The sequence below is a fragment of the Silene latifolia genome, chromosome 2, assembly GCF_048544455.1.
Source record: "Silene latifolia isolate original U9 population chromosome 2, ASM4854445v1, whole genome shotgun sequence".
In the NCBI taxonomy this organism is placed as follows: Eukaryota; Viridiplantae; Streptophyta; class Magnoliopsida; order Caryophyllales; family Caryophyllaceae; genus Silene; species Silene latifolia.
The window spans coordinates 42788273-42807315 of NC_133527.1; the positions used below are offsets into that span (position 1 = coordinate 42788273).

At 38.8% G+C, this 19043-nt stretch overlaps 1 protein-coding gene across 1 annotated transcript; it reads left to right on the top strand.

The window, feature by feature from the left end:
- The first annotated feature begins 12578 nt into the window (after window positions 1-12578).
- Window positions 12579-14888, top strand: LOC141640644 (uncharacterized). The gene has a single exon (XM_074449357.1). It carries the CDS (start codon window positions 12579-12581, stop codon window positions 14886-14888), a length of 2310 nt encoding a protein of 769 aa, XP_074305458.1.
- The last annotated feature ends 4155 nt before the right edge of the window (window positions 14889-19043 follow it).

Below are 19043 nucleotides of genomic sequence, written 5' to 3' on the forward strand. Positions count from 1 at the left end.
GTGTTTATTACAACAAGTCAAGAATGAGTCTTTCATTTATCGATCCTATATGTAGACGATATGTTGATAGCTGCAGAGATCAAGTCTGATGTTCATAAATTGAAGGGTCTTCTCGGTCTTGAATTTGAGATGAAAGATTTGGGTGCAGCAAGAAAAATTTTGGGAATGGAGATCTCTGAGAGATAGGAGCAAGAAGAAGCTTTTCTTATCTCGTAAAGGCTATATTCGAAGGTGCTAGCAAGGTTTGGCATGTCTCTTTGCTAAATCCATAGATACTCCTAGTGCATCGAATGCACATCTGTCTATTGCTTTCTCACCCCAAGTCGGTGAAGAAAGGGAGTACATGTCCCGAGTTCCGTACTCTAGTGCAGTGGGTAGTTTGATGTATGCTATGGTCCGCACTAGACTGATTTAGCACATGATCGATCAGTGTGGTGAGCCGGTTTATGGGTGATCCAGGTAAAGAGCACGACAAGCTGTGAAGAGAATTTTTCGGTACCTTAAGGGTACATCTGATGTTGGTCTCATTTATGGAGGTGATAGAGAGTGCCTTGTGTCAGGGTACTCAGATTCTGATTATGCAGGAGATGTTGACAGCAGACGATCAATGACTGGGTATGTTTTCACTCTTGGTGGTTCAGTTGTCAGTTGGAAGGCTACATTGCAGCCTACAGTTACTTTGTCTACTACTGAAGCAGAATATATGGCGTTGACCGCAGCAGCTAAAGAGGGAATCTGGTTAAAAGGACTGGTCAGTGATTTGGGTCTACATCAGGAGCAAGCTATTGTATTCTGAGACAGTCTTAGTGCAATATGCTTGGCTAAAGATCAAGTCCATCATGAGAGGACTAAGCATATAGATGTGAGATATCACTTTCTGAGAAATGAGAAGAGGATTAAGGTGAACAAAGTGGGTACTGCTGATAATAACTTGGTGACATGTTCACTAAGCCGCTCCGCATAGCAAGTTCCAACATTGTTTGGACTTGCTAAATATCCGCAGTCTGTAATTGCCCTCTTGGGGGCAATATCTGAGGGGGAAGGGAGAAGAGCTTTCTGGTACATCTGGCATTTATGGGAATGCATCTGGTACATCTGTCTGTTTGTGAGAGAATTCAAGTCAAGGTGGAGATTTGTTGGGTTTGTGCCTTGATTCTGTTAACCGCCGCTTCGAATAACTATGCAGGGTTCTGTTAACCGCCGCATCGGCAGGAGCTCCATAGGCTAGTATTCGAATAGCCGCTGTGCATTTTTGAAGGGGTGACAAACCCTTTATTTTTGCAGCATCGAATCTATGTCGGAAATAGTTAGTATGATTACCAAGCCCTTCTACTATTCGGAGGAACAGTTCCCTCCGCATTCGAAACCTTCTTCGAAATATTTGTTCCGGGTATACTGGTTCGGGTACGAAATAATCACGATAAAGTCGAAATGCACCGTTTTCACGATCACGAGGAATATACGTTCTTGTAGGATACTTAATTTTTTGAAGCAAGTAATACCCATTTCATCATCTGTTTCATCCCAAATGTCATCATCCATTTCTTTCATCCAATCGGAAGAAGAAATATCATGAGTTTGAGACATATTGGTATTAGGTAATGTTTAATATTGATAATCAAGGGAGCTAATTTGACTGAGGTGAAGAGAAGAGAAGAGAATAGAAAACAGAGAGCTTATATACATACGAACGAAAACTGTGAATAAATACTCATTCTGTCTCCAACAACTAGTTTCTATTCAATTGCCAAATTTCGAGTTTAAAAAAACGGCTAATTTGACCCAATCTAACAGCTCTTTTCATTCACAACAACTATTTGACTCAATCTAACAGCTCTTTTCGTTCACAACAACTATTTGCAACAACCAGTTCAATAGCAAAATTAATAAAACTACGAAATTTCTTAAAATTGACGTAACTTTGCGCTCGGGTGTCCGTTTGGGGCAATTTTTTTTTCAAATCGCTTATCTCGACGAGACGAACACCGTGGCAAGTAGGGGACTTGGCCAAGTATTTTTTCGAAAAAAGGCTGTTGGGTTTGTGCCTTGATTCTGTTAACCGCCGCAACATGGTCCCCGACGGGGGTTCGGGGGCAACGCCCCCGAAACTTAAACGGTATCCGTATCTGTTATTGGGCTAGGTCTGTCTTGGGCCTTTATTAGGTCATTCTGTATTAGGTCTTAGAGAGTATTATATAAACTCTCTAAGCCTCTACCTAGCAGTTATGCTTATCATACCGTCTGAATATGTAATCTGAAAACTCCTCACATATCAATAAAACTCTCTCCCTTCTGCCCTGTGGACGTAGCTAACACATCATTAGTGAACCACGTAAATCTGTGCGTTTATCTCTTTATTGTTTTTATCAGTTATTTCTTGCTTCTGTTATAACAAAGGCCGTTAAAGCCTCTGTTTTGACCTCCAAAGTTTTTCTATCTATATTATGTTCATTCAATTTTGCGAACTTTTGCATAAATTGTCTAAAACAAATCAAAGCTTTTATTATTACGAACTACTAATTAAATGGACGTAATCTATGCTTAAACCTTGCGTACTAATTCGGAAAATCGACTAATTAAACAGAAATCATTCTATTCCGTACTTAGCCCTAATAATCTTGCACACTTGTTTATGATCCTTTCTTGCCCGATCATACATATTTGAAGTGTCCTTGGTTAGAATTTCAAAATCCGATATACGGATGCGTTCCTCCCATAACGAAAATTTCTTTGTTTGTAACTCTTTATACTCTCCAAATGAGTTCACAAAGTCTTCACTGTCCTTCTTCTTAGAGCCCCTACCTTTCGATGCCGCTTTAGATGCCTTCTGACCTATTGGACGTTTCTCCGATATTTCTTCCACATCGGTACCTTCATCGATGTTTGTAGACGGTGTGGCTGTCATAGAATTTTTTGTCTCTTTGATGCACCGCTGTTTTTATTCCTATTTGCAAATTCCTCCCATTTTGGTTGGTGTCGAAGAATTTCCCAAGAATGCAAATATGGGAATGTCTTCTGTTGGCCATTCTTGTGACGAGTAATCCATAGTTGATTGGCCATGTTCTTCAAAGATTCTTCATTATGACCACTAGGATGACTCTCTTTAATTTGTATGTAGCATCCGTTGAACTTCGATACTTCGGCGCTCATCTTAAACCAATGATTAGAAGCCTTTGGAATGTCGATTGGATCACCGTCTTTCCTCCATTCGTTGTAGTAGTCAACAATTCTTTGCCAATAACTATTGTAAGATTGATGATTACCGGTGGCACCGTCATTTTAAATTGTTAACCAACTTTTGCATAGATCCTCATCTTTTGTTTGGCTCCACTTAAATTTGCCTTTCATGTTTGATGATTCTACAATTTGAAATTCATCCCCTTCTTTAACTTCATGTTGACGAGTTTGAGACTCGGTACCCGACATTGACGTTGAACTATCTTGGTTAGAAAAGCCACCCAAGTTATTTCTTCTTGTGCTCTCTGGTGCCATATATGATTGATAGTTGTAGTTAGGATAGTGTTGAGGGATAGGTTGATGATGTGAATAGTTCGGAGATTGTATATTTATGCTTCTTGGCAATGATCGAGGAGGAGGTGTTTGAGAATTTTGTACTATATCATTGTTTGGAAAATTTGATAACAATGAGTAATATTGACTATAAGGATCTTCATTATCCATGCTAATTTCAATAATCCGAAATTGGAAGACGAAATATTTAACATGAAATTTGCATAAGGAAAGTTAACAAAACAAAGCATGAAATATGGAACTAATTTCTAAATTATAGGGGAAAGTTTGTTTACATTTCACAAGTATATAGGACTATAGGAGTTATATGTAGATTTTGGTTGTTTGTTGATTAAAATTACCACAAGTGTATAACATTTGCAACAGAACAAGGTTTAATCCACCAAAAAGCATTCGGATGTAGCATTCGGAATTCTTTTACCACCACTTAATGTAGCATTCAGATATAGCATTCGTAATTCTTTTACCACCACTTAATGTAGCATTCGGATATAGCATTTGGATCATCAGCAAAGTAAGCCAACTTTCTGTTTTCTACCTTCTTCCAAATTCTTTTACCACCACTTAATGTAGCATTCACATATAGTATGCTCGAACTAAGCATTTAGAGTCGGCGATACAATTCGGGCGATACAATTCGATAAATTATTTAACCAAGCAATTTGAGTTATACGTAGATTTTGATTAAAATGCAAATCAAATAATAAGAATAAATAAAAAATTAATAGAGCTAATTTCCTATTGGTTGTTTGGTAAATGTGGGGCCATCTAAGCAAGTAACTTAATGAAGCTACTAACTTAAGCCAAGCTAATATATACATCCTTCTCCAATGGTGTAGCAACTAGCTTGCAATTTTATGAAATCGCAAGCAAGTCCCTAAGCTACACCATTGGACTTGCTCTAAGGTTAAATCTAGAGTTGTTCATCAGCCATCACATCCATTAACCCGATTCATATGGCCCATAAAATAATAAGTAGGTATGGACAAACTATTTTAAGAAGAAAATTACAAAGACTCAACTCACTGACTTGTTTCAAACCCACTAACCCGCTTTTCTGTGGGCTATAAATTTAACTTGATCCCGGCTCATGTCCAGCCTAAGCCCATATTTAATAACCTCTAGTTAAATCTAAATCTTAGTTTCCGTTTCGATTACTCATAATATTGCTTTTATTACACTTCTATATATATGTCTTGAAAAATAGATTGATTATAAATAGGGGTGGAGTTAGAAATTTGAACTCGGGGTCGCGAAAAGTTTCTACTATATTCGTTTAAAATTGATTATGGTGTGCGTGACTCTATAGTCTATACATATACGGAGTATATAACTTGAGTTGTGTATAGTAATTGTTACTGTACTTACAAAATCAAAATTGAAGTATGTAGAGGTGAATAAATTTCAAAGTTGTGAATTGGTCTAATTTATACATAGGCCTAGAAAAATATTACAAAATTTAGGGTCAATTAATCTTTACGCCCCTATAAAATCATTTTTTTTTTAAAAAAATTTACGTCTTTGTAAAAAAATTTAATATTTTACATTTTTATAAAACACTTATTTAAAATATTGCTACCTTAGTCTGATTCCGGTGTAAAAGATGTTGAATTTAAAATATTACCTCTACTTATTAGCTCTCCTATACAACCACCACTCCGTGTACAATGTGATATTATTTTGCATTTAAATAAAGTTGAAGTTAATGAGCATAATACTGTTCCTGCAGCAGCATAAGTTCTTCCAACATTTCATGTTCATGGCCGTGGAAAAAATATGCAGCTTCTTTTCCAACTGCAGCAACATCATTCTGAAGATAAAATTTTGGAAGCCCATAAACGTAGGGCTTTTTCTGATCCTGGTTCAAAGACGAGTTCTTTTTTCGAATTATATGATTATGATCGTGAGTTTGATGCTCTTACTAATGCAAATAAGAAGCAGAAGGCTTTGAGTTCTTTACAGGTTGGAGAATCATCAAGGGTCCGTAATGGTGGTTTTCATGTTGCAATCACTAATGAGGATATGGTTATCTTAAGCACAGATTCTGATAGTTCAGTTGATGCAGCAGGTCCTGATCCAACTGGTTTTGCGAGGATTGGCCATAACCAATCCTCTCCAGCGCCATGAAAGCTATTGCTTGGAATTGTAGGGGTCTCAATAATCCGCTCGCCCCTACAATTATTAAGCTTAGAGCAATGTTATATAATAATAATAGCTATGACTTAGTTTTTATTTCTGAAACTAAATGTAAGACTGAAGTAGTATCGTCTGTTTTTCGGCATTATGGGTTTATAAACTCAGTGGGTGTAGATGCCCTAGGATCCAAAGGAGGATTATGGGTTGGGTGGCGACCCTCTTTTGACATAGTCTGTATTGTTAAATGTATGAACTATGTATTCCTCAAAATAAATGAATGTAGTGCTAAATTCTGGTATTTTTTTTGTGTCTATGGCGAACCCAAAAAGCAAAAGGTATGAATGTATGGTTGGAGCTTGAAGAACGTATTTCTAAGTTGGACTCGCACTTTATCATGCCGCCATGCTGGATGATTTCAATCAAGTCGAGTTTCAGGATGATAAATATGGTGGTACGTCTGGTACTCCATTTGGGGCTTATTAGCTCCTACCAAAGTAGCCGTTAAAGAGAAGGCTATAACAGCCATATAGCCGTTGCTTACACTCCATATTTAGAGCAATTATATTACGTAAATATGTGTTTTCTGTATGTGAATATTTTATTCCTTTATTACTTATTCTTATATTGTATATAAATAGGAATTAACAATTGTAATTAGACAACTCATTCTCTTGATTAATAATATTATAATCTTCCCAATGTCTATTGTTATACGTTCTTAATATGGTATCAGACGTATTAGGTTTTCTCATCTAAACATTTCTCTATCATTTTTTTTCTCTGTGCAGTCATGACAAACAATGAAATTGTGGTACCTCCAAATACCACTCCATCTTACAATATGGTTCACGTTGAACACACGGGTCATATCAATACTCCGATCGTGTTCGACGGAACAAATTACGACGAATGGTCAAGATCGTTTCGTCTCGCTCTTTTTGCTAAAGGAAAAACAGGGTACGTTGACGGATCCATTACTCCTCCGTCGACTGACTCTGACAAATTTGAATCATGGCAATCAACAAATGCGTTGGTTACCATGTGGATCTTTAACACGCTTCACCCTACTTTGAGGAAGCAAATTTCTCTTCGTCCGGCTGCCAAACAGGTGTGGCTCGACATTAAGAATCGCTTCTGCCAAGCGAATGAGGCTCGGATTTACCAGTTGCAAACTGATCTTCATTCGTGTAGGCAAGGGGCGTCTGAATCTTTGGTGGATTACTATGGCAGAATTACCGCCATTTAGGACGCTTTGATCGATAAGAACCCACTCCCGAAGTGTTCTTGCACCGACTGTAAGTGTGATTGGATGCTTCTCATTAATGCTGAAAGGGAGAAAACACGGGTATGTGATTTTTTGATGGGACTCGATTCTCGTTTCGCAAATACTCGTTCCCAAATTCTTGGTATTTCCTCTCTTCCATCTTTAGTTCTTATTTATAACCGTTTATTGCAAGATGAGGGTGTTCGTAATTTGTCTACCAAAACAGAAACTGCTCCTGATGTTATGGCTTTTGTTGCTCGTGCTAGAAACGAATCTCGCTCTAATAATAATAGGGGTCGTCGTAATCCCAATGAACCTTCGAAATATTACTGTGTTATTTGCAATAAAGCAGGCCATAGTGTCAGATTTTGTTATCAAGTCACTGGTAATTACCCCGACACATGGGGTGACCGTCCTCGTCCTCGGGTTCACCTTGAATCTGCTGCTATTGAAGCTCTCTGCCAGGTCGCCGACGCGCGTGGTACAGGTACAGGTATAGCCGACAGAGGCAAGTCTGGCCCTTCTGGTGCGCCCGCCAAGGCTTACATGGCCACTGGTAAGACGGTGGCAGGCTCTTCTAGTGCATGACAGGTTCTTCTCAACTCCCTCTTGCTCATTTTGATAATGTCGATTTGAATTCTTTACCACCTCAAGCATTGGAAGAGTTGGGTCGTCTCTTACAAACCCGCAAAACTGACTACAACAACGACCGTCTCAATGGTAATACTTCTCCTAAATCTTTGATTATTGACACGGGGGCATCTAATCATATGTCGGGATGTCTCTCGCATTTTTCTACTTTAAAATCTATTACACCTATTTCGGTTGGTCTTCCTAATGGGGACCTAACGATAGCTACTAAGAGTGACATCCATCTTTCTCCACGTCTCATCTTACGAGATGTGCTATATGCCGAAAATTTACAATGTCATTTAATTTCTGTTTCTTGTCTTTTGATGGATACAAGTCTAACCATCCAATTTTCTCATAATATGTGTCTTATCCAGGACCGTACCTCGAGGACGGTGATTGGAGCGGGTGAACAAAATGAGGGGCTCTACCTTTTGAAAGGTGTCAGACATAATCGTGTTCACGCTAATATGGCTACTAAAGGCGATTCTACTGAGCTTTGGCACCGAGGGTTGGGGCATCCCTCTTCCAATATTTCTCGTTTTTTACCATGTTTGAATAAAAACACTAGTTCTTGTGATAATTTTCATAGCAAACATTGTGATATTTGCCTTCGTGCGAAACAAACTCGGGACACTTTTTCTTTAAGTACTAGTCGTGCTAGTGTTGCTTTTGAACTAATACATTGTGACCTATGGGGTCCCTATTCCGATAATGCATCTTGTGGTTCTAAATTTTTTCTTACAATCGTCGATGATTTTTCACGATCCACGTGGGTTTATCTTTTACGCTCAAAAAGCGATACCAAACAAACTCTTCTTAATTTCTTCGCTATGATAAACCGTCAGTTTGACAAGCAAATTAAGACTTTTCGAACAGACAATGGAACGGAATTTCACCCTCTTATTCCCTATTTTAAAGAAAATGGTATTTTATTTCAAACTTCTAATGTCGACACCCCTCAACAAAACGGGCGGGTCGAAAGGAAGCATCGTCATATTTTAAATGTCGCGCGTCCCCTCCTTTTTCAAGCTAGTTTACCAATTTATTTTTGGGGGGAATGTGTTTTGAGTGCGGTTCATTTAATAAATCGTACCCCTTCATCTATTCTACAAGGCAAAACACCTTATGAAGTTCTTTTTAATAAAACTCCTTCTTACGAAAATATACGTATTTTTGGATGTCTCGCCTATGCCAAGGCTTTAAATCGCTCCCACGACAAATTCGCTTCGTGAAGTCGTAAATGTGTCTTTATTGGCTATCCGTTTGGAAAACAAGGGTGGCGGCTTTATGACTTAGATACGGGTCAATTTTTTGAGTCACGAGATGTCGTATTTATCGAAACCGAATTTCCATACCAACTCCTAAACATTCATGACAATACTGACTCGAAACCACCATATTTAGATACACTCTCTCCAATTCTTATTCCTACTTCACCTATGCCTATCAATCCATCTGTACCCTCCACGGACCCAACCACGAAGGTCCCCTCTACCCAGCCACCATCATCCACCACAGCAGACCCTCCACCCACGTCTACCTCATCTGTCTCGGCACCTGCCACATCGCCCGCCACCAAGGCGTCTAACCTTCCTCCTGACCTAGGGCGTGGCCATCGCACCAAAATACCAAACTCCAATTTTCGAGATTTTGTTCTTTCAAAACCACGCCCTTCAATTAATTCACTACTCTCCACATCTCCGTCTTCAGGTACTCTCTATCCTATTTCTCATTATCTTTCGTATGACAAATTTTCTTCTAACCATAAAATTTTCCTAGCGGCCGTGACCAAAAATCACGAGCCTCGTTTTTATAAAGATGCAGTGAAAATTCCCGAGTGGCAGGTGGCAATGCGAAAGGAAATTGACGCGCTCGAGAAAAACAATACTTGGACTCTAGAAACTCTTCCTCCCGGCAAGAAAGCCATCGGGTCCAAATGGGTATACAAAATCAAATATAATGCCGATGGTTCCATCGAAAGATACAAAGCTCGCTTGGTGGTCATGGGTAATAGACAAGTAGAAGGGGTGGACTACAATGAAACCTTTGCTCCAACAATTAAAGTGGTCACAGTTCGGACTCTTCTCGCCATCGCAGCTGCCAAACGTTGGATCATTCATCAAATGGATGTTCACAACGCCTTTCTTCACGGTGACCTCCATGAAGAAGTTTATATGCGACCTCCTCCAAGTTTTCATCCCTCTAACAACGACAAAGTATGTCGACTTCGAAAATCTCTCTACGGTCTTCGACAAGCTCCCCGGTGCTGGTATGCAAAATTAGCTTCCGCTCTTCGTACTTATGGTTTTAAACAATGTGCTCTCGATCACTCTCTATTTTCTATATACAAAGAAGGGATCGAAGTACATGTGTTGGTTTATGTGGACGATTTAGTAATTTGCGGGAATGATGTCCAATTTATTAAGCGCTTCAAGGATTATCTCAGTACATGCTTCCACATGAAAGATTTAGGGGTACTCAAATATTTTCTTGGGCTCAAAATTGCAAGAAATGCCTCTGGTATTTTTATCTCACAAAGAAAGTACGCCATCGACATTCTCACAGAAACCGGTCTAGTTGGCTCCAAACCCGCTCCCACTCCTATGGAACAAAATCATAAACTTGCTAGCTCAACAACCGAGCCTCTCAAAGACCCACAGCCCTTCCGTCGCATCGTAGGGCGTCTTGTGTATCTTACTATTACCAGACCCGAACTCACTTACTCGGTCCACACTCTTTCCCAATTTATGAATGCTCCCACCACCGATCATTGGAACGCCGCGCTCGCTGTGGTTCGCTATCGGAAAAATTGTCCCGGGCAAGGTATACTACTACGTTCCGATAGCAACTTAACTCTCCATGCCTATTGCGATGCGAGTTACGCTGCATGTCCGCAAAGTCGCAGGTCCTTATCAGCCTACATCGTCTTCTTGGGGTCCTCACCAATATCTTGGAAAACCAAGAAGCAAGCTTCCGTTTCTCTATCGACAGCAGAATCAGAATATCGAGCTATGGCATTTACGGTTTGTGAATTAAAATGGTTAAAAGCTCTCCTAGAGGCCCTCGGCATTTACCACAAGCAACCTATTTCTCTACGGTGTGATAACGAGTCAGCTCTCCATATCGCCCGAAACCCGGTCTTTCACGAGCGCACAAAGTACATTGAAATCGACTGTCACTTTATCCGTGACGAAATACAAAAAGGAGTTATCACTCCTAGCTACATTCATACTAAGGCACAACTCGCGGACATTCTAACCAAAGCTCTCGGACGCGCTTCTTTCGATGACCTACTCTCCAAGTTGGGTGTGTCTTCTATCCACTCTCCAACTTGCGGAGGGGGGGGGGGGGGGGCGGGGGGTATTAGCTCCTACCAAAGTAGCCGTTAAAGAGAAGGCTATAACAGCCATATAGCCGTTGCTTACACTCTATATTTAGAGCAATTATATTACGTAAATATGTGTTTTCCATATGTGAATATTTTATTCCTTTATTACTTATTCTTATATTGTATATAAATAGGAATTAACAATTGTAATTAGACAACTCATTCTCTTGATTAATAATATTATAATCTTCCCAATGTCTATTGTTATACGTTAACGTTCTTAATAACGTTCTTAATAGGGCTCAAGCCTTTTCTGAATGGATGGTCAGAAATTCGCTTATGGAAATTACTTACAAAGGGCCAAAATATACATGGTGCAATAATAGAAAAGGGAATGCAAGAGTCTATGAGCGTCTTGACAAAGGAGCCGCTTCTTCAAATTGGTTGAATTATTTTCCAAGCACTAGTATAAAACATTTACCAATTTAAGGGTCTGATCATGCGCCCATTATTATGGACACTAATTTCTTTGGTAAAAATAAGAGTGGTCCTTTAAAGATGGAAGCTTGGGCTTTTGATTATGAGGAATGTTTACAGATTGTCAAGAACTCATGGAGTATAATGGATAGAGGTTCGGCATCGTTTAAACTTATGAAAAAACTGAAACGTGTGCGATATGCATTTGGCAATTGGACATTTTGTAAGCGTAAAGAATGGAATAATAAATGGTCTGAATTTGATAGTATACTTGAATCTGAATTGGAAGAAATATTTAAAGGTAATGACGAGAATGTTTATGAGTCTGTTTATGCAAGCTATTTAGACTTCACCAAAGCAGCAGCTTTATATTGGCAGCAACAGGCTAAGATTAACTGGATTAAGGAAGGAGATGCCTGTACTAGATTTTTCTTTAATTCTGTTACAACACGTCATAAGCAAAATCACATTGCTGGGATTAAAGACAGTCGGGACGAGTGGATTTTTGAGGATTATAATATTCGGGGTCTTTTTGATGATCATTTTAAAGATATTTATGGGGTTAATAAGTATTTTGATTCTTTTGATTCCTTCTCTTCCACTTATGAAGATATGTTCAGCAATATTCGGTTTCGTTTAACTAATGACCAGAAGGATTGCTTATCAAAACCATACACACGTAAGGAAGTTCGGACAACAGTTTCCCAATTAGGACCAATGAAATCTCCCGGCCCTGATGGTATTCCTGCTCTTTTTTATCAGAGATATTGGTATCATATTAAGGATGATGTTACTGCTGCAGTTTTAACTATGCTCAAGTCTGGTAATATTTTTCGAAGATTTAATCATACTTCTATTGCTCTGATCCCAAAGATTCGGAATCCTGAAATGGTTGAGCAATTTAGACCCATAAGTCTTTGTAATGTTATTATTAAAATTGTGACCAAGTGCATTTCAAATAGGATGAGGCCATTCATGTCTTCTTTGGTTGGGGATTTTCAAAATGGGTTCATTCCTGGGAGAAGTATCAGTGATAATGTTGTTATTTCACATTAGTTATTTCATCATATTACGAAGAGAACTAAAGGCAAAGCTGGAATTTTGGCATTTAAGGTGGATATGAGTAAAGCGTATGATCGTTTGGATTAGAATTTTATACGATATACGCTTGTCAGCATGAATTTCCCGCCATCTATGATTAATTTAATTATGGGTTGTGTTTCAACTGTTTCCTATGATATTTTGTTTAATGGTATGCCGGGCAGTCGCTTTCAACCTCGAGCTGGGATTCGCCACGGTGATCCCATATCCCCGTATTTGTTCGCTTTATGTACTGAGGTTCTCTCGCAAATATTACTACATGCTCAGGAGAAAAAACAGTTGCATGGTATTAAATTATGTCAGAGGGCTCCTGCAATTTCGCATCTCCTTTTTGCGGATGACTCGATATTTTTTATGGAGGCAAAATTAAAGTATTGTCGAGCCTTAAAGAGTATTCTCACTGCCTATTGTCAAGCTTCTGGTCAGTGTATTAATACAGATAAGTCAGCTATCTCTTTTAGTCCTAACTGCACTTTACGTGTGACTCGATCGTGCATGAAAGTCTTTGGAGTTTCAGGTAAAAAGGAAATGGGAAAGTATTTGGGGTTGCCAACTGATTTTGGTGCTACTAAAAAGGAAGTTTTCGCACTTATTATTGATAAGGTTCGGAAAAGAATCTTGTGTTGGAACAATCTTTACCTTTCACCGGCTGGAAGATTAACCCTTATTTGTTCAGTGCTATCTTCACTATCTCTTTATTCTCTATCGGCATTTAAAATGCCGGTAAGTGTGAGTGCAAAGATTGATTCTTTACTATCACATTTTTGGTGGAGTGGTACTAACAAATGGAATGGCTTTCATTGGTGTAGTAAATTATTTACTAGTGCTACTAAATCAAGTGGGGGATTAGGAATTCGGAATGTTGGCTGTCTTAATCAAAGTCTATTAGCTAAGATAGGTTGGCGAATATTACAAAATCCTGAGAGCTTGGTTGGTCGTACTTTGGGCCAAAAATATAATCTCTCTCCGTCCACTGTAATAAATTCAAGTGATGGTGGTCTGAGGAAGGCTTCAGCATCTTGGGGTGGAAGGGGTATTCTTTGGGGGCTTACACTTTTATGTTCTAAAGTGTCCTGGGAAGTTGGTTTTCCGTCGCTTCTTGATGTCTGGAGAGATAAATGGATTAAGGGTCATTCTCTTGCTGAGATTCTCCATGTCAATGATGTTGATTTGCTGCAAAAACCAGTCATTAGTGTTTGTCAGTTACAAAATGCAACTGGCGGATGGAATACTAATATGGTTCGCTTAGTTTGTGGGAATGTTGCAGCTCCTTATATATTATCTATTGCACTTCCTGATGAGGAAATTCCTGATAATATTTCCTGGGCTTTTACAAGAAATAGACAATACTCAGTTAAGACAGGTTACTCAATTGCTTTTCAAACTCTTTGGGATGCAAAGGCTTCAACCACTGACTTGCATAGAATGGATCCGGGTACGATTTCCTTCTGTAAGTCCAGATTATGGGCCTTACCTATTCCAGGAAAGTGGCGAATTTTTCTGTGGAAAATCCTTTCCAACTCTCTTCCTATTGGAGATGAAGGGAGGAAACAGAGTCTTTATTGGAGCTACCTATGTCCTTTCTGTTCTGATAGACCTTGTTTGGAGACGATGAGTCATCTTTTCCGTGATTGCCCACTCTCTTTCCGTATTTGGTCTGCTTCTTTTCTGGGTATTCGTGGAATTGCTGGTAGTAATTTATCTTTGCAAGCATGGGTTATTAATTGGCTAAATCTTCTCCTTAAGAATGATGCCTCACTTACAACTATCCCTTTATTCGTTAGCACCATTTGGCGGATTTGGTGTATTCGGAATAGTCATAAGCTTAGTCTCTTAGAGATTGACATCTCTATGTCAATGAGACTGATCTGGAAAGAAGCCACTCTTGTTACTAATGCCTTCATTGCAAAAAGGGCTCCTGAAGTAAGAACTGCTCATAGTCATTCTCAGGACTGCCCTGAGTCCAGCTCTGAAGTGGAGAATATACGTAACTACTTTCCGTTTTTCCTGGTTGGTTCTGCCATGTGCTCGACTTGTGTTCGTCTTAAGTGTGATGCCTCTTGGAATTTGGGTCTTAAGGCGGCTTCAGGGTGGATTGTTCAGAATGGAAATGGTGTTGTTTTGCGGACTGGTTCAAGAAGGTGTTGGGCATCCTCTCCTTTCCAAGCTGAAGCAGCTGCCCTTTTACATGCTCTTACTGATGCAGTTTCTAGTGGTTTTCGCCATATTGAAGCAAACATGGATTGTCTCAATCTTGTTCTGCAGGTGACAGGCCTGATGGACACTTCTACAGATGCAAGATTTATTATCCGATCTATTCTCAGTTTACTTTCTAGTTTACATTGTATCACAATTAGCTACTGTCCTCGAAATCTTAATAAGATTGTTCATTCCATTGCAAGAGCTGCAATGGGTTGATCAAGATTGTTATTTGATTACTGTCAAAAAAAAAAAATATTCATGCTCTTATTCTCTTTTGTCTCTTGTCTACTTTCTTCTCCTACACAACACTTTTGGATGACTACTTTCTCAGCTTAGCCGTGAGAGATCTCTCAAGTTTAGTCAAGTCAGAGGATATCGTTTATTCAGAGCGCTTGACAACACTTTTGGCACTTGTTTCCAAGTATTCACAAATTGATTGGCTGAAAAAAAAAGTAGTCCTATTGATAATAAAAAAAATCTTAATGTTCTTTTTAATTCCTATAAATTGTTGTATTTATTTTTCATGTACTTTAGTCGCAAGATTGATAGATTGATTACATTGTAGAAGAAAGGAGATGGAAGGATAGATAGATGATAGAATGAAAGATACAGACTTAAGTAGAAAGAAGAAGGAAATAGGTACAACTGTACAAGAGAGAAGGAAAGAGAGGGAGAAATAGAAGAAAGAAATAAGGGTAGGGGCATTTTCATCGCAAATTATGAGTTTTAAGAGAAAAATTAAAATTTGGTGGAATATTCCATTTTTTTCATCGGGATTCGACTAAGGTGGCAAGATTTGAACATGAGTGTTTTATAAGGGCATAAAATATTAAAAAAAATTATAGGGGTATAAGTTTAAAAAAGTGGATTTTATAAGGGTATAAATCAATTTATCCCAAATTATAACTAAAAGTTTGTGATGCGAGTGATTGCCCCTGCTAGCCAACATGTAACTCCACAACTATATAAAATATTAAATCTTTGTCTAATTAGATTAAATCTTTACTTTATTCCATCATTCTTTGTTACATCATTTTTTTACATGATTTTTCACTTCTTCTCATTGAATGTTCTACCATCTTGATTAATAGGTCATCAATTCGTATATTCATTGTTAACAAAAAAATTATCCTGATACATAACACAAAAATCTCCACCTATCTCTAGAAAACAACACCGAAAAAAAAACTCTTATATTTTGATCCATCACCTCCCCTACCCACCTAATATCCCCTTCTCTCGCCACCGTTCGCAGGATATGGGGCCATCCTAAGACCTATCTCTGGCGAATATCCTTCTTTCCAGCCAATTTTTCTTTTCTACCCATCTTTAACCTCATTCTCTTAGGTTGCCATTGTGGTATTTTTACGAGTCCCGTCTTCACCGTCTCTTTTTGCGTGTCCGGCTGAGGATTCAGAATCGATTTGCGTCCTTTTGTTCTATCTTGATCGAATCGGATTTAAGGTTGGATTTCCGTCCCTCCTTCTTTGCATGCAGCGCTGATCGGGTTCCGTCCCTCCTTCCCTGCATGCAGTCGGAGGTGTTTTCTGTAACACCCCGACCCAAACCTTAGGTAGGGAGCGGTCACTCCCGGTAGCTTATCAGGCTGTGTACATGACCCACAAATCAACACGTTTCCTATCCAACGCATTTTGTCATCACTCATGCATATCCCGGGAACCTTCCCAGGAGATCACCCACCCATCCAAGCATACTTAACTGTGGAGTTCTTTTGCATGGATAACCAGAAAAGAAAGTTCACTTTGTTGATAAGAGTAGTACTTTCAACCCTTTTAAGCCCTTCTCAGATTTTAAGCCAATCAATGAATCTCTTCAAAGGGGTACCCCACCTAAATAACATCTTCTGTTCACTGGAGTATTACATTTCCCGCTCTCCTCGACCCTTCCTCCATCTTCGGTTTGGTGCTTTGGTTTAGGGTCTGTTGTTGTTGTTGTTGATGGGTATTCCCTATGAGTTGTGGTCTATGCTTTTAAGTTGTCCTAGGGTTGATTGGTGTTCCCCTTCCCCTCGTCCTTTTCCCCTACCAATCAATTTTGTGTCTCATTGTTCTAATTTTAGTTGTTCCCGTTTACTCTTGTTGCATGTGTGGTTGGATGGGCTGATTTATCTTTATTTAGGAGTGTTCGTCCGGTGTTCCCTTGGTTTTCTTTTAATCAGTGTTGATGGACTTGTAATCTACTTTTCTACATGTGCTTCTGGCGGGTTATCTTAGGTATCAACCGTGTCTATTTGCCTGTTATGAGTTGTGATTTGGGTTGGTTTTAGTTGGGTTGTTTGTAGCGATGGTCGGGTCGGATGTGATGGATGTACACCTTAATCTCATGTTGTCTCGTACCAAGTTACTCTGTTGCTCCTTATTGTGTCGTTTTAATGATAATATTAGCAGTTTCGTAAGTGTTGTAATTAGTATAATAAATAAAAGTTTCTTTACACCGTCTGATTCTCATGGTGTTAAGATCGAAAATGGGATAATAATGTCAATGGTAATTTTGCACCCGGTTTGTGTTGTGTCCATTTCTCTCTGGCTTTCTAAGATGGTTTTGGTTAGGGAGTTGTTCAAGTTGATTTCTAGATCGCTACCTATCTACTTACTTGATTTTCTTGGCTACGAGTCTCTTGTCTGCAAGGATTGTTTTTCCAAGTGTAAGAGTTTTCACTCCTCTAGAGGCAGACATTCGTGGTCTGCATCCCGCCTTTCCTTTCTACGTCCTAGTGGCGTAAGTGCACTTTGCTCACTCTTGATGCCTATAGGGTCTCATTGGTTTCCAAATGATGTGTATCAAAGTCAAGATAAATCTCTGAGACACATTCTCGTGTCATGTTGTAGGCATTTCTTCGAAACTCAGTCGATTAAGATGAGTAAACATATGTTTGATCATTTGGCCAGCTCTGATCGTCCCTTCAAGAATGTAATGGACCTTGAAGTTTATTTTCGTGTTTAGTCGTCTGTACGTCGTCGCACTACTACAAATGAGCACTTGGGCCACGGCTAAATTCGTGGCGCAAGTACTAAATTTCCGTGGCTAAATCATTTTGCCACGGGAATACCTTCCGTGGCGCAAGTGGCCGTGGCAAAGGGATAGCCACGGGAAAAACAAGAACGTGGCTATTATTGAATTTTTGGCCACGGATTCTCTCGTGGCTAATAACTCCCGTGGCGAAAGAAATTTCCTGTGGCGATGGGTATTTTATCATATACGGAACCGTGACAATCTAGGTAATTGTTTCGCTAGTTAACTTGATTCATTTGAACGTTATTTCGTTTCACGAGTCATGCATTTGTGAGCATCGGAGAGGCTTCCCAGGAGGTCACCCATCCCAACACTACTCTCACCTGAGCACGCTTAACCATAGAGTTATTTTGATGTGCCACCGAAATTGAATGTTACCTTTGTTGATATAATTAGCACTTTGAATCCTTTTAAGTTTATTTTTTTCTTTCAAATCTTACCTTTAGTATTATTTAATTACATAAATGTTACATGTTTTACAATTTTTGCGGGAAAAACATTATTTTGGCCGAAACAATTAAATTTTCGACATTAACCTCCTGATTAATGATTTTGACATCATTTTTTTTGCCCAAGTCAGTAAACCATTTTCTCCAAAAAGTAAAATTAATTGTGTTTTCCTAACATTTTTTTATTTCTTCTGTTTCTCGACATACTTATTTTCATTTCTCATGTACTCATTTTTTCGTATATTTTTCTTCGCAAATTCTATTGTATAACCGTTGTACCTGCGATATGAAAAATGAGACCATTTTTTGGTAAAATAATGACTGCTTTTTATAATTAAAGGTCTTTTTTCCCCAAAGTGATCACTATTAACCAAAAAATAGTCACTTTTTTACCCAAAAACCACGAAAAAGATTATTGTACAAAAGAATCGCTTATTTTCCTAAAGTGATTTCTCTTTGTTATGATTTATTGTTTCTTTTCTAAAATTTTCACATTATTTGCACATGTGACTTTAAATTATTATAATTTATATATTTTTCCGTGTGATGCGCTCATTTTCAATGAAAAAAAATTTCCCAATTTTTTTCTCAGCAAGTTAAATTTTACGTAAATTTTTAACGGTACCCTCGAATTTTGACAGATTACATATGGTACCCTTTTTTTAAAGTTTTTACATATGGTACCCCTGTATTTACATTTTTCAGTCTCAGAATACCTTTTGACAAACTTCCGTCATAACGCCGCTACTCGTATGCCTTGTGACGCCTTTTTTTGTTATCTAATATAGAGCTGAGCATCGGTCCAAGACCGGACCGGACCAAACCGGACCGGACCGAAGACCGAAAATAAAATTTTTGTGGACCGAAGACCGGACCTAAAACTTTCGGT

Excerpts from the sequence above, each read along its gene's own strand:
- LOC141640644 (XM_074449357.1), top strand. The coding sequence starts at position 12,579 with ATGGGTTGTGTTTCAACTGTTTCCTATGATATTTTGTTTAATGGTATG.